The 15,291-nt window shown below is 52.8% G+C and overlaps 2 protein-coding genes across 2 annotated transcripts; both read left to right on the top strand.

Annotated features, from left to right (window-relative positions):
• Positions 1-1,371: 1,371 nt before the first annotated feature.
• Positions 1,372-2,373, top strand: BDZ83DRAFT_645711 (uncharacterized protein; the record flags this gene model as incomplete). The annotated part of the gene is made up of 4 exons (XM_060509875.1): positions 1,372-1,415; positions 1,527-1,528; positions 1,876-1,946; positions 2,137-2,373. The coding sequence occupies 4 exons, from the start codon at positions 1,372-1,374 to the stop codon at positions 2,371-2,373; spliced, it is 354 nt and encodes a 117-aa protein (XP_060371781.1).
• Positions 2,374-9,082: 6,709 nt separating this feature from the next.
• Positions 9,083-11,246, top strand: BDZ83DRAFT_2142 (guanine nucleotide exchange factor). The gene is made up of 4 exons (XM_060501730.1): positions 9,083-9,622; positions 9,680-9,869; positions 9,926-10,390; positions 10,424-11,246. Exons 1-4 carry the CDS (start codon positions 9,336-9,338, stop codon positions 11,159-11,161), a joined length of 1,680 nt encoding a protein of 559 aa, XP_060371780.1. The 5' UTR covers positions 9,083-9,335; the 3' UTR covers positions 11,162-11,246.
• The last annotated feature ends 4,045 nt before the right edge of the window (positions 11,247-15,291 follow it).

Genomic DNA, 15,291 nt, shown 5'->3' with positions numbered 1-15,291 from the left:
GACCTCGACTCGAGAAAAAATAATGTGGTACGGCTGACGTCGAGAAAGTCGAGCAATGCGACCTGCGCGACCCCCCTCCGATTTGCTTGATGGCGAGCCACTTGACTCGTCGTGGTGCGAGACATTGGCAATGGTACGCGGGGATCTAGAACGTGGTGAGGGGAGACAAGCCGAGAAGCCAAATGCATCATGTGCATACCAACGGCGGGGCTTGCATGAACGTTTTATTCTGTGTGCCGGGCCTTGCCAGCCCATGGTGTGAAGACAACGAGGGATCAACACATGAATGGTGGTGTACGAGCCACACGACCCCAAGGCGGAGCTGTATCGGAGACCGTCACCGCAAATTCGTTATGGGCGAGGAGGCCGAGAATCAAGCTCGAAGTAAACTCAGTCGGTCAGCGGGACAAACTCAGAAATGCGTAAAGTCTGGGCATCGATACTCCCTTTTACCGCCTCATTTATCGCCGACAAGTGGTAAACATTCAGGTCTAGCAAACATCGGATTATTACCCTTTATTCGATGTTGCTGCGCTCAACTGTGACCGGAACTCTGACTGATGGCAAGCCATCTCAGGTTGGGGAAACGAAGAGGTTCGGACATAGCTGCTTTGCTTGACCTGGGTCACCTTGCCAGCAAAAGGAGCGGACTCATCTGAAATGCCTCCTCTGGTCAAATCTGGCGGCCTCATCGCTGTACTACGACGGAGTGCCTGCTCTTCTTCGTGTGTCTCAATCAAGCCCCCACCTGCATCAAACGAGAGACGGGTTTGTTTCACCTGCGGGCTTCGTGGATCAGCAAGCACCAGCTGAGCTACTGATGGGTGACCGATAATGCGCTTGAGTGGCCGGGTTTTTTGCGTTTAAACTGGTGTGCTCAGTAATACAGCGCACACCACAGCTCCAGTACTGGCCCATCCGATCAAGCTCCGACGAACTGTACAATCGTGGCGACTGGATGCGTGGGCTGAGGCGGGAGGGGAGTTGATATACTCCGGCCGGTCCCGTTTGCAAGGCCCCGTGGGTCCGCAGTCCGGGACAGCGCTGTCAAAGCTGTATCTAATACTCGGGTGATCAACGTCACACGAGTTGAACCGCGGGGATGTATATTGGTTATCAAGATTCTTTGTCCCAGACGGGCGGAATGCAAGATCAATGAAGGCGAAGCAAGCCGGGCGAGCCGGCGCAGTGTGTCCAAATCGTTAGCGTATTCTGCTACACCGTTATACCGACCGGTGAGATTATTAGAGATTCAGGTAAGGCGAGCCGTGGGAGCCGTGTCGCAGTGGTGGTTGCAGTACTCCGTGGTATGTCAATGTTTCACTCCACAAAGCCGTTGTGAGCTACCCACCCCCAGGTCGTCTGTCTCAAATGGGAGACGACGGCATGGGCGGCTCATTGAACCAGCGGGATAGGTATGTTATCTGGGTGCAAGAAATCATGTGCGTGTGTTCGTGAAGATGACTGGTTCTAGTCAGTATATCCGTATGGCCATAGCCTTCTTTGTACATTTGGCAAACTGATAGACGTAAGTGATTGTATCGGCTGCAGTAACGATAGGTTGCAAGATGGCAGATGACGTAAAATGGCCGGACCGAGGATGGCATATCAAACGGACAATGGATCTCCACTGCTTGGAAAGGGAATAAAGTACGATCATGCGCATACGCAAAACAGGCCAGGGGGGATGATCTATCGGTTGCCGTTGGCAGGTCTCTCAGCCACTGCCAACGCAGCCCCGAATATGGTACATGACAAAAAGGCCAAGAATAGGAATGCCGTGACGATGCTGGGTGGCAGTGGGCAGATTTGCATCGGACGGGTTCAAGGCATGTAGGAGGCGAATAGGGTGGTGATACTCCAACATTTGGCCAGTACGGAGTTGGTATCGATCAATGAAGGTTGCAAAGCAAAGTGCCCTCCTATCTGTAAGCGCCTTGCCTGAGGTCAGTACGCTCTGATCCGTCACCGTGAGCTTGGAAGGCGCCATCTACCTTACCTGAGGTACTTGGTGCTTGCCTTGGCCTGAAGTTACAACATGGGACTGCCAGGAACGAGGGTGGGATGATGTACCTACTTCCTAACTTCCCGTCCTGTTCAATGTTCGATGTACCTTACCTACATTACCTACCATAGAATGTTCTTGCCTTCACCGTCGTGCCCAGGACTTCTTCAATCTTACGTAACGTCCTTGCCAACGAAGATGGACGTCAATCACGACCCTGGTTCTTGGTCGAGAACCGACGAGATACCACAACATCATCGACAACTCATAAGGCCCAACCAGATCTGCCGTCTCGAGCCATCAGCATACGCAGTACAGGCACAGATACATCGAATACGTTCCCAAACTATCAACTCGGAGCAATCTGATTCGGCAACACACATCCGCGAGATTCCTGGTACTAGGATTCACGCCAGGCAATCCGATACGATACCAGCCATCATTGACACCATTCCTAGCCAGGCCACCAGAACCTTCCACCTTCCGTGCCCCTCCGCCTCCAGTCATGTGTATCTGAGACTGCAATCACGGCCCCATTTTAAACCAGGGCGTTCGGCTGCTCGATGCTGCAGTTCGTCAGGACAGATCAGGGAGATGGCGAGATGGCCTGCGCTCTGCGGCGAGATTGGGGGGATGACGATTTCGCCATCTATTTGAGCCAAGCAGGGCTGTATTAGTCTATCCGTACGAAGTACCTACGTGGTCTCATGAACGCATTCGCTGTCTGCCGAAGATTCCAACCGCCAACTCTATTTCACCTCTGTCAAGACAACGCCTAGGAATGGTAATTTGGGGTGTTATGGGATCCGCGTGAACCTTGCTCGCCATCCTCATCATCGCCCAAAAACCCACTTGGGCGACAAGAAGCGATACCATCGCGGATCTCGAATTCGAGGGGCAACGAACGCCCGGCTCCGAGTCTCCGTCCCACACCAATGAGCTGTTCTCCGGCTGCCGGGCCTCTCCCTGGAGTCACTGCCAGCATGACTGGTTGCTATGTGGGACCACATGAAATTCCGCTGCAAATGCGACTTCTCAACCTAGGAAGTAAAATCAAAGCAGAGATAGACCAGGGATCAGCTAACAGGGTTGTGAAGGACAGTTCTGAGTGAGGTACGCGCAGCCCGCATTTGGCAGGGCTTGTAGGTGGCATCTGATGGCATAAGTCGACATTGATTCGGCTTTCACTTCATGGGCATCCTGGATATCGAATCGCATTCCACGGGTGGCCCTTTCATCCTAAGCCAACCCATCCCATGGAATTCCAAACCGATCAAAAGAGCGGTCGGCCACCTTGAACAGACGGACTCGGTTGACCTCCCGGTGGCCATCCAACGACACCAGGCGTGTCGATCAACTAGATGCTAGGACATGATCGCACCGTTTAGGGGCACCGCATAATGGCCAAGCATGACTCTCCGAATATTAGCCTTTCTGATTTCGGACTCGTTGTCCGTGATGGACTTACCGCTGTCGCCCGTCAATCAGCTCGGAACGTCTGTCATGGCTTGCCCAATGTCAGGTACAGATGTTGGGGCGCAATCATTCATCACCTAATTTGCAAGCTAGGTACGCTTCAGGCGAGAATGGCCAAGTGGTTAAATAGGATCGCGATGGTAGCGCCGCGCTGGAACCCCACGGAGCCAATAGTGGCCGACTCGGACGGCCCAAGGCTCTTTGTTGAAATGAAGGCCGTGTCCGTCAGCAATTTTTAGCTCGGCAGTGGCCGTAATTTGCCGTCCCTGCGCATCTGCATCGGGTCCCCGTCACGGATGGTCACCCAAGCAGCAAGCAATGTCCAAACGATGGCGGGTACTTTGTGCGAATACAAACCTCGCTTCGTTGGGGATATGCTGTGCTGCGTTCGAGGGGTCTGGTATGGGAAGCCGGCGGGCTGGAGTCAGCCGCAAGTCCCCTTGGCAGGTCTAGAGTCTAGATGGACACGCGCCCGAACGGAGCTGTTGATGGAGTGTCGTTTGGCGTTTGGCGTCTAGACTCTGGACTATGAACTCCCGAAAGACTTGATTGGGGAAGCCGTCGGGTCAGCAATGTGTGCCTGTTTCCAGGCCGACAGTCAGGACCGTACGGTGGAGGGGATTTAATGTATCCTGTTCTTACGCTGTGGTCCTGAGAATCTCGAGAGGAAAGAAAAATTCCCGTAGGTGGCCTCTGATCATGAGAGGCAGGGGAACGGCCCCCTACATCCCCGTCAGTCCCTGTCTGTTGTCCAAAGAGGACCAAGACTAGGCCTGGCGGCAGCTAGGATTGTTTGGATCAAATATGCGGAATGGGTCCAAGTCAAGGGCCTGTGGATCTCCGATTGATTGGCAGTTGCACAGTGTCGGGCGGCTGTTGTTTCTGATTGTCATGAGAATGGTCTCTTGTCGTCTCCTACGGTGGATCCATCGTGCCGGCCTCAGTCGAGTCTTCTTTGAACGACTTCTCCTTTTCTGGTCCGCTACCGTTACGACGACAGTAACGCGGCGGCCCCCTCTCCCCACCAGAAAGGAGAATCCTGTATTCGTACGGTTACCGAGTGGCGCCACGCTTCCAGAGTCAAGATACAATATCCATGGATACAAGTCATCTACGAGATGGACACAGATTGGCGCAACTAACGAGCAACACCAAGACCGCGCTACGGGAGCGAGGCAGAGTCCGAAACATTTGGCTGCTTGCCCTGCATTGTCATGTCCATGAAGCACAAGAAGCATGCCTAGGATGAAAGGAGACAACCTAACGGTGACTGGCAGAACAGGCAGGTTGCAGTACGCCTGTCTAAGAAGAAATACATGGCGCCGGCTCTGCACAGTCTCGCATGGCGCAGGCGCAAAGGGACTCAGGCTGGCCGCCGCATCTCATTGCCCGGCCTCACTTGGCTCACAACTTGACGAATGCTGGGCGAACTCTGAATGAGAGCGCCATCGAGTCGATGAAAGACGCGACACACACACGTACCACCTCTCACACCCATACGGTTATGCCCCTCCATCAGCGCACTCAGTCGTGGTGCGACGAGTCCAATGAGGCCTTGGGATAAGGTGCGCAAACTGATCGACACTCCCGCTCTGGATAAATCTTGCTTAGACGGTATCTTGCCTGAGTCACATGGTTTTAAAGAGGATGCAGCTAGCAGGACTAGCGGCACATCTCGACGAGAAGCGTAAGGTAGCGTACTGGCCCCCCATTTTCTCCATCGTGGCCCTATGGCGTGGTCGTCGTTTTGATAGGGGACCACCTTGGCTCCTATTCTTTCCTCTTCCTGTCCCTCCCTCCCCTTGCTTGCAGCCCACACTCTCTTTGACCATATGGATCTTGGCCCCAAGGGTTTTCTGCTTAACGAGGAACCGGCCATGTCTCGCTCCCCTTTGGAAAAGTGACCTGACAGGACAAAAGCGCGTGTCGCAAAATAGTGAGGAATTTAGCGTAGACCCTCTCTCTCCGAAGTTCGAGTCCCGTTTTGCAGCCGTATTAGGCGAGCGTGGTGGTCCCTCAAAATTGCCAAGTTTCCAACGACACACGCAAAGCACTCGGGGGGTTCTAGCGATTTGCTATGGAAGGGACTAGTGGACGAGGTTAAAGGGACGGCACTGGGCTGGGCTGAGAGGCGCGGGAAACGGTGAGTACAAATGGGAGAAGACGGAGGATTCCCTACAGAATGGAGGGCGGAATATGAAAGGCGATAGTATGGAAGACGACCGCTAGAGGTTGCCCAGCCATGCCGGCACTTGGCCGCTGGTCACAACGTTTCCCATGCGTTCGTGTAGGGCAGAGTGAGAGAGAGAGAGAGAGAGCCGGCTCATACGGCGAAGGGGAATACAGTTGGCAAACGGATTACGGAGCGTGGGAGAAGAGCAGAGAACAATCGATCGGCCTGTAGTGCCTACGGCGAGTATTATGTTTCTTTTAGGTACTGTGCCGGGAAGCCAACCAGTCCTGAAGCTCTCGTCTCGTTCTCATTGCTACCTACCCATCCGCTCTCTGAGGTGGTGGTGGTGGTGGTGGCGAGTGGGAGATGCGTTGTGGTTGCAGGGTGGACACACCTCTACTTTTTCGGTGGTGTCGCGATTTGCCCTGCGAAAAGCTTGCCTATGCAATGCACGAGAATGGAGCGCATTCAACGGCATCACCCTCGAAGGGGGGGCGGCCGCAATATGACGTCCGTCATGGGCTGGCTGCAGGACATCACGCGAGTTTTCTGGCTGCGAAAAGGTTTCGAAGTGAATCTGTTTTAGGATGGATATGCCACAGACGCGTAGGCAATGCCTTTTCTCTGTTTTCCTGAAATATCTCCCATTTTTCTATTTTTTGCTCATTTTCTTGTTTATTTTTTTCCCCAAGCAGTGTGTGGGAGATGGTGAGGAACCATGGAAGTTTGGTACTGCAAGCCTGTGGTGCAAGAGCATCGTATCCTTTTCATTCGTTCATGCCAGCCTTCAACATCCCCCTCATCCACTTTTCGATCGTCACGGCCTCGAGTTCTGGCCATCGAATGTAACAGTACCCAATACTCCATGGATACTTTCAATACTTTTCAGAAAGGGATACGGACGGTGAGCCAGAAACGGAGTGAGGGCAGTGTGCAGTTACTTCTTGCAGGTCCAGGGAGAAAGTAGCGGTATCAGGAGAAGAGGCCTGGACTGAAAGATTACAGTGCGACATGAGTCACCGAGAAGGGAACTTTATTACACACACATCCCGCCGGTGACAGGAGCCCGAGCGAAAGCCTCGCCAGAGTCAGTCAGTCAGCCAGCGCCAGCCGGTTCAACTAACAGTAAACTGCGACGTCTACGAGTCTGGCCGCGGCACCCCCTTTTCGTTGCCTTTCTAATACCTTATCTGACTGGATGGAGACAGTTTGTTGAACTCAGGAAAGGGACCCGGCACGGGTGCTAGGTTCCATGCCCGGGTTCAGCGCGTATCGAAATCACCCGGCCATCTCGTTATGGTCCACTGTGAATTTCGATAATTTGTTGGTCGCGTACGACAGAACGAAAAAAGGGTCTAGAAAGAAAAAAAAACGAGTAAAACGGTTGCTGGGCCGTTGGCGTGCGGCGGCGTAGAGAAGGGAGCGGGAGTCTGCGGCGGCTACGATGTTCCAACACCGGTTGGCTCACTTGTTCTTTTTGTTCCCATTCTTTCCAACAACAAAGATAGATGGATGCAATGGAACCTGTAGTTAAAGGTACGGATACCTTATCCTGTACGGATAGCAGCGTCGTCACATCGGAGGGGCAACCGGCGAACGACTTTTCTCTCTCTCTCTACAAAGTACACCTTTCTGGGCTCGTTGCTGCGTAGCTGCTGCGTATTAGAGAGAAGAAGCAAAGAAAAAAAAAGATTCATTCAGAAAAAAAAAATTAACAAATGAATTAGGACAGCCACTAACGTCTGGGAATGGCGGCGGGAGTGGGTCATCCATGGCATGTTCCCGGCAAAGCAGCAGGGTCCAGGCAGGGAATGGCGAGGCATGGGCATGGATGTCTATGTACCACTGCACTACACCCCTGACGCTGTCCGAAGTGTGGAAAGGCTCGTCCTGGTACCCCCTGTCCATCTTTGCATCTTGCTCATCCTGCACTCTCTTTTCTTTCTGGGCCCCCATGTAATAAATATCTTGTATACGTATCCAGGCGCGGCGACTGGGCACGTACTGCTACAAGTGAGTCTCTGGCTGTCTCTCTACACTACGGACACCAATACGGTCCTCTGACTCACTCCCACCTTGCACACACGATACGACATGAAGCAGCAGAAGAACGCAACACGCAGTTCCCAAGCATATGCAGCTAAAGGTACAGTAAGGTACCTGAGGTATTCCGTACGGGTCTGGCAATTTCGTCGCAATGGCTTGCGCGCAGCACGGGCCAGCACGCGACGTTCAGTTCGTTCTCCTCTGACTCTCTGGCAACACACCAAAAAATCAAAGCGACAGGGGAAGTGCTACCAAATGCCACGCCCCACCTCCCATTTTAAGGTACAAGTACGTGTACCTCCTCGCAAACATCGAGGAACTTTGTTCTGCTATGGAATTTCGAGGGAAAGATAAGTATCTACCTTTTCGCTAGACCAGGGCACTTCGTACCTCAACCACAGCCTTGATTGTATCCTATTTCCATTTCCCGAGATGCACATCGCAACCACCAATACGGAGTAGCAATCCAATGTGAAGATCAGGTAAACCGCGTATAATGAGTGGAGGAAGAGGCAGAGCCTTTCTCAGGTACGGGATACAAGAGAAAGAGGTATGTAGACCAGAAAAAGAAAGGCAAGTGATGCCATACACATTACCTAGTACGCATTACTGAATGATAAGGTAGGTGCAGCAGCCTCAGGTAGGTGAGCAGAGGAAGGTAGGTACATTGGTGACAGGGCCGCGACAACGAGGGAAAGTACCCCCACTAAAAAGTATCCGTTTGGAACGGCTTCTTTCCCGGACCCCTGTCCTTCATCGCATGCTTGTTGAACCTCACACACACCACACTCGCGACTCACCACTCACACACCTTGGACCTCTCTCGTCCTCCTCGCTTTCCTTTGCGCCCAAGCTCTCCAGCAGACCAGCAGACCTCCCATCCTCGTCGCACTTGCCCGCGCTCTCTCATCAAGCTCAGACGACCACTCTGACTGGCCCTTTGCAACCCCTTCTCCCTCTTTCTCGAGTCTCCCCCCATCGCTTTACGGTCTGCTCGTACGGATACCATACTTTGTACCCACCATACGGTCTACTTGGCTCGCAGTCTTACACCGTATCGCATTCCCACCGTTCTTGTCCAAGCTACCGCTCATCAACCTCCCACGCCAGTGCCGCCGTCTAGACTGACACTGACACACGTCTCCCTCCTTCCCTCCTCAAGTACCTACACGCACACTTCAAGGTACCTTTCCTCTCTCTCTCTCTCTCTCTCCTACCCGGGGGTAGCCACTCACGACGGGCCCACGCCTCTTTTTTCCTCCTTCGCAAGGGACTAACTGGACCGTGTGAGCCTCCATCAACCGGGCCTCCTGGCAAGGGCAAAGCCTCTTCTCGTCACCCTCTCGCAAATAAGTACCCCCAGCAACCCGCTCTACCTCCCGTTTTACTTCTCTCCCTTTCCCGTCTTTCCTCTGCCACCATTTACAGGTCTTCTTTTTCTCTTGCCATTATTCCCCAAAAGAGGTTCTATTCTTGAACTCTTTTATACCCAAGACCTCATACCACCCCTCGACACGACCAATACAGTACTTTTAGTAGTGCTTTTTTATAAGACCTTTTCATTGTGATACCCAAGTCTACCGCCTGACTTTTTGATACCCAACGCCCCTTTCTCAACACCACACATCATACACAATGGCCGAAGAACAGAAGCCCGTCGAGGTCCCCAAGGAGACTGTCCCTGCCACCACCACCGCTGAGGCCCCCGCCGCCGAGACGAAGCCCGTCGAGACTACGGAGACTCCTGCCGTCGCCCCTGTCGCCGCCGAGACTGCTACCGAGACCCCGGCTACTACCACCGCCACTGAGACACCTGCTGAGGCCGCTGCCACTGAGGCTGCTGCCCCTGTTGAGGAGGCCAAGAAGGAGGTTGTCCCCGTCGAGGAGGGCACCCTCGAGCACAAGGGCATCAACTTCCCCAAGTAAGTATAGCGCGCGTCAAGGACCTTTCGTCGCATGTGCTAACCGCTATTTTGCAGGAACTTCATCTACTCCAAGGAGTTCTTCTGGTTCGGATCTGATGCCGTCGAGTCCAAGAACCTCTCTTCTTACCTGAAGAGCGAGAAGTCCACCGAGACCGCCCACCACAACGCCGCCTGGGCCTCCCACACCGGCAAGGGTCTCCTCTTCTTCGGCGACAAGACCGCCCCCCAGGGTGTCATCAACTTGGTATGTTACGCTCTCTGGTTTACACCACAAACATTATGCTAACGATTATTCCCTAGGCCGATGCCTCTGAGCCTGCTGCCGATGGCGCTAACAAGTTCCACTTCACCGCCAAGGGCCACAAGCACACCTTCAAGGCTGCCAACGCCGAGGACCGCGACAACTGGATCTCCCAGCTGAAGCTCAAGGTCGCTGAGGCCAAGGAGCTCGCTTCCACCGTTACCGAGACTGAGGCCTACAAGACTGCTCTTGAGGCTTTCAAGCCCGCCAAGAAGGAGGAGAAGAAGGAGGAGAAGGCCGTTGAGGCTCCCGCTACTGAGGCCGTCGTCGCCACCGAGACCCCTGCTGCTGAGACCGCCGCTGTTCCCGCCACCGAGGAGGCCGTTGCTGAGACCCCCAAGGAGGAGGAGGTCAAGAAGGAGGAGCCTAAGCGTCGCTCTGCCAGCCGCAAGCGTGCCTCTATCTTCGGCAGCCTGCTTGGCAAGAAGGAGGAGTCTAAGAAGGAGGAGAAGGAGGAGACTCCCGTTGTCCCCGCTGTCGCCGAGACTCCCAAGGAGGAGACCCCCGCTGTCCCTGCTACCACCGAGACCCCTGTTGCTGAGGTCCCCGCCGTCGAGGCCCCCGTCACTCCCGCTGCTGAGACTCCTGTCGCCGCTGCCACTGAGACCGCTGCTGAGGACAAGCCCGTCGAGGCCGCCAAGGAGGAGAAGAAGCCCCTTCCCACCAAGCGCAACAGCATCTTCGGTGTCTTCGGCAAGAAGGAGAAGAAGGCTGCCGCCGCTGCTGAGGCCGAGACCCCCGCTCCGGCCAAGGAGACTGAGGTCACTCCCGCTGCTGAGTCCGCCCCTGTCATCCCTCCCGTTGAGGCCACCACTCCCCTCGCTGTCGACGTTGCCAACCCTGGCACCGTTCCCGTCGAGAACAAGGAGATCACCCCTGCCACCAACGGCGAGCCTCGCCCCGACCTGAAGGAGAAGCGCAAGTCTTCCCTTCCCTTCGGCTTCGGCAAGCGTGACAAGTCTCCTGCCAAGTCCCCTGCCCACTCCGACAACGAGGAGACTGAGAAGCAGGAGAAGACCAGCGCCTTCTCCAAGCTTCGTGCTACCATCAAGGGCCGTGGCAAGACCGAGAAGCCTGCCGACAAGCTCGAGAAGACTGAGGAGAAGCCCGAGGAGACCCCCGCTGTCGCCACCGAGACTCCCGCTGCTGAGACCTCCAAGGCCACTGAGGAGCCCGAGAACAAGCCCGAGAACGTCGCTTCTTCCACTCCTGCCCCCGTCACCGCCGCCGCATAGAATGCGAGATGGGGTTCGTTGTCACTTCGTCGCAAGGGGCAGCGTCGGTCGTCATGATCAACTGAATAAAGCAAAAAACACATAACAAAACGCCATTAAAAAAAGTGCAATCGCATCGGATCGAGATTCGGAGGAAGAGCAACATCACGTGACAACTCATTTCACTTGGATGGGTTTGTCTGGAATCGGATCTGCATTTCAAGATACCCCGTCAAGACTGGTTCTACCTGATACCCTTTCCTATTTCCCTCTTTACACAGCACACGCATCGGAAGGCGAAAATTGGCGGGACGTGATTCCGTTCCACTTTCAGTCGTTTCGAAGTCATTTCTGCTTATTGTTTTGTTTTGATTTGTTTTCCACAAGTATCCCGCTTTGATGCTTTGATACCCAGTTATACCCGTCGCTCCAGACAAGAACACGAGAAGAAAATACCCACGACAAAAAATTCGAAGCGCCTTAGTCCGACAAGATGGACGGACCTCTTGTGTTGTGGTTCATATCGGGCTAGGGTCAGGAATCGTCAGATTTGAGTTTGGAGATGCTGTTGGTGGAAAAAGACTGCATGGAACCGTCTGTGCTGGCCACTAGGGCCGGTGTCAGCTTGTTCGCATTCACTTAATACTTAATAGAAGCTCGTTGCGTGTTGTCTAGAATCGTGTGTGCGTTCACCTTTGATCTCTTGCGCCATGTGACACTTTGTGACATGTGAGTCAGTTTCCTGTGTTCGGTCTTGTTCGCTCTGGCGTGTACACGTAAGTCATGTCAGTCAGGCCTGTCCGCGTCCTCGACGTTTTGACGTATAAGTCTAGTTTCGACAACGGTCAGTCGTTGTTGTGTCTAAGCATGGCAGGTCCAAGCTCACCCACTTCAACTCCGTGCCCATTCTTTCGACCACGCGAGCTCCGTCCGGATCGAGAGACTGTCGACTTCGCGTTCCAGAAGGGGTCAGTCAACAAGCGTGAAACGGATGCAACGCTACGAATTCATGGCCGACCGTCCATGTACCCCAGGTTTCTGATTTGCGTCAGAAAAAATTGGAATGGTAAGGCAGATTGAGATTGAGATTGGATCGAGAGTTGCCTTGCTTTTGATTTTTCTGCTTGCAATCTTGCATCCCGTGAGGCTTGGTGGGGTTGCAACGATTGCAAGGAAGGGAGATGGGATGTAAGGGAGGAGTAAAGGCTCATGGCAGTTCGGAAAGTGACGGCGCAAAAGCGAAAGCCGTGTATGCCCTTCTCTCCTTCTTCGTCTTCGTCTGGCCTCGTGTTCGAAGCACGAGCATAGCGTCTTGTCCTTTGATGGGGAAAAGCGAACGGACGGACAGATGGACGGATGGATATGTTCACTTTTTCGCAGTAGCCGCATGCGCCTCAGGTTCGTCTGGCTTTTCTCGCGCGTGCGTATGCTCGGCTTAAGGTATGTATGTCACTTTGGCCGCTCTTCGTATATGCGAGGTGAGGGGGGCACTGAGGCTGTCGTTTTGGAAGGAGATGTTCATGTGTGGGCGTGTAAAAGGTCATGAGAGCATGGTCGCGTGTTTGACTGATGCGCACCCAGCGTTGCGACGAGGAGTGTAAGACCATAGGTATGGGCTTGGACGATTTAAGCTTCTTCTGTACAGCGTTCTAGTTTTCGGAATTTCGAGATATTTTGTGTGGTATGGTTGAGGATATTTGTACCTGGAGGTGGCTGAGTTGAGGGTCCATGGGTTTGTATCAATTCATTTGGTGAGGTAGAGAGGACCCAGGGCTGATCCATCTCGTGTATGAGAGCAAAGCTCCTTTCGAGTCAGAGACAACGTATTTTGGGCGACTTGGAAGAGCTTTGATATCGGGCTGGCTCTCTTGACGAGCTCGGAGACCTGGAAGGGCGGATGAACGGTGGGCTTGTGTTGCCGCTCCGCGGTCATCGTGTGTGTCTTGTAACTTCTTATGGGAGAGAGAGGTGCTATGATCAAGTTCATCTCGATACTTGTCTTTCTGATACGGGTTTACGTAAGTATCCCAACTCGAGCTATTTGCTATGACCAGAGCCAGTCGACCGTTTTTCTTTGGGTTTCTAAAACGGTACGGTATATACGGTAACGGGCCTGGTCCAAGGTGAAGATGGTACTAAAGCTACGAATTCTCTTCCCCTGTCTACCTAGTCTGTCTGTCTCTTGGGATGATGTTAGGCAGGCTCAAATGCCCCAGCCAATCAACATGAGTCTGAAAGAATTTTCCATTCGAAATCTGTGAATGATCTCGTGGATCGTGAGATAATGACTTGCATACTTAGATTAGGGAAATGTTACGACGGGCCGGGATGCCGATGGTGGAAGTTGGACGAAAAGTCGGCGGCGCGAATCCACATGGTAAGAAGCGGGCCGATACATGCAGGTCTAGACTCTATTCAAGACTCGATCGTTGTGGAGAAGAGATTGTGGATTCAATTTTTTTGCTCTCCCACTTTATTTTGAACCTTTAATCCTGCTTGTAGGTGTGGATAGTGCGAGTAAGTACGTTTCTGCGGTGGAGAACGTGATGATATATTTGGAGGAGACGACGGAAGAAGGTCCGATTTTGAGGTGTCTGAGGAAGAGGATGAGGATCGGTGCATCAAGATCGTGGCCGACGGCCATTGTGAGCAAAGTGACGGCAAGTATCCGTAACGTTAGGGAAGGGATGGCAATAAGGGGAAGTACAACGCATTAAAGGAGCGACAAAGGGCAAAAGAAGGAGTCAGGCTGGAATCTCGACCACTTTAGCGAAGTCAAGCATGATCAGGTACGAGGGCTGTCGACCACTCTCGCTCACCACTTTCCCTCAGCCAATGACAGGAGCGAACGATGCAGACTTGTGTCTGAACACCCAAGGTCTTAGCAGGCAAGTTGAGATCGCCTCTGGAAGCCCCATATGTGTTCTTTGCTTGTTTTCGGGAAGAAGGCGCTTATTCGTTCACTTTAATATCGACTTGCGTTGGGCATAGCTCATACATCAAAAGGTGAAATCTCGACCTCCTCCTAGATGGGGGGAGAGCGCTTCAACTTAATACTCCAATTGTTTGCCTCAACGTAGAAACGTGGCACATAACATCTGGTGCTCATAGTCTGTGCACAGAGCCGATTCTGCGGCAGCTAAGCCAAGTCATTGGTGCTGTATGAGTCGATGCCGACGTAGTCCTGGTTGTGGACCGCTCGATTTCTCGTTCTTGGGGATGTAAGGCAATGACAGGCAATGACAGGTAACGGCAGGTGGCCAAGGTAGAGATCTTCCCTCTTTTAGCACTAGCCCTAGCTCTTTCTTTGAGCTGGTACGAATACGTCGAGGGTGACGAAGAGGTTGGCCGAGGGTCGTCAACCTTCACCTGGGCACATGAATACAAAGAGCAACAAGCACCACAAAAGTACTAATGCTCAATGCTAGGTAGACTGATTCAGTGCGTACTGCAGAAGAAACGACGCCGCGAAGAAGATTCTTGCTATAGGGACATTTATGGCCATTTGAGACAGCTTAAATACTGAATCCTTTCTGACTTCCAATCGAGGACTGCAGTCTTGCTTTGCCTTCACACGCTACTGTTGACAAGAACGACACATCGTTTTGACTTGATTCATCCCTAAGTTATGGTTTAACATCAGCCCATGAAGGAAGGCTTAACCGCACACAACAGAATCTTTCACTCGTATAAGAAGAACATTGTGAATGTAGGTGCTATGTGCCTGCTATCAGGGATTTGTGGCTCAAAGAGATACGCTTACGTTAGTGAACACTACTCAAAGGCGAGTATGTACAGAGGTGTCCGCAATGAATGAGCTTTTCTACGTACTTATGTGCCTAGAATAAACCGACGGGAACGACAAGTAAGGCAATCTTGGACTCGTAGCTTTAAGAAATGAAGCTGAAGGGGGCAATGAAAGAACTTTGACGGTATTCGTATCTTGGAGCTTTTAGGCGCCTAAAGAGCATGTGCGTCCATTTGAAGCGACTGAAGAAGCGGGAAACTGGCATTCTACACTATCAAAGCTTTCTTATTTACATTACTCAGATCTGGCCTGAGCAAAATTCAGGTAAACCCTCAAAGGACAGCATGTATTATTCTAAAGCACCCAGCGCAGTATGTATGGTTGGACTAGAATATGTTCAAAT

The sequence above is a fragment of the Colletotrichum acutatum genome (genome assembly GCF_030867785.1).
Source record: "Colletotrichum acutatum strain CBS 112980 chromosome Unknown BDZ83scaffold_1, whole genome shotgun sequence".
NCBI classification, from domain to species: Eukaryota; Fungi; Ascomycota; class Sordariomycetes; order Glomerellales; family Glomerellaceae; genus Colletotrichum; species Colletotrichum acutatum.
Note: the sequence above shows the minus strand (reverse complement) of the source record. Positions and strands in the feature narration are given on the sequence as shown.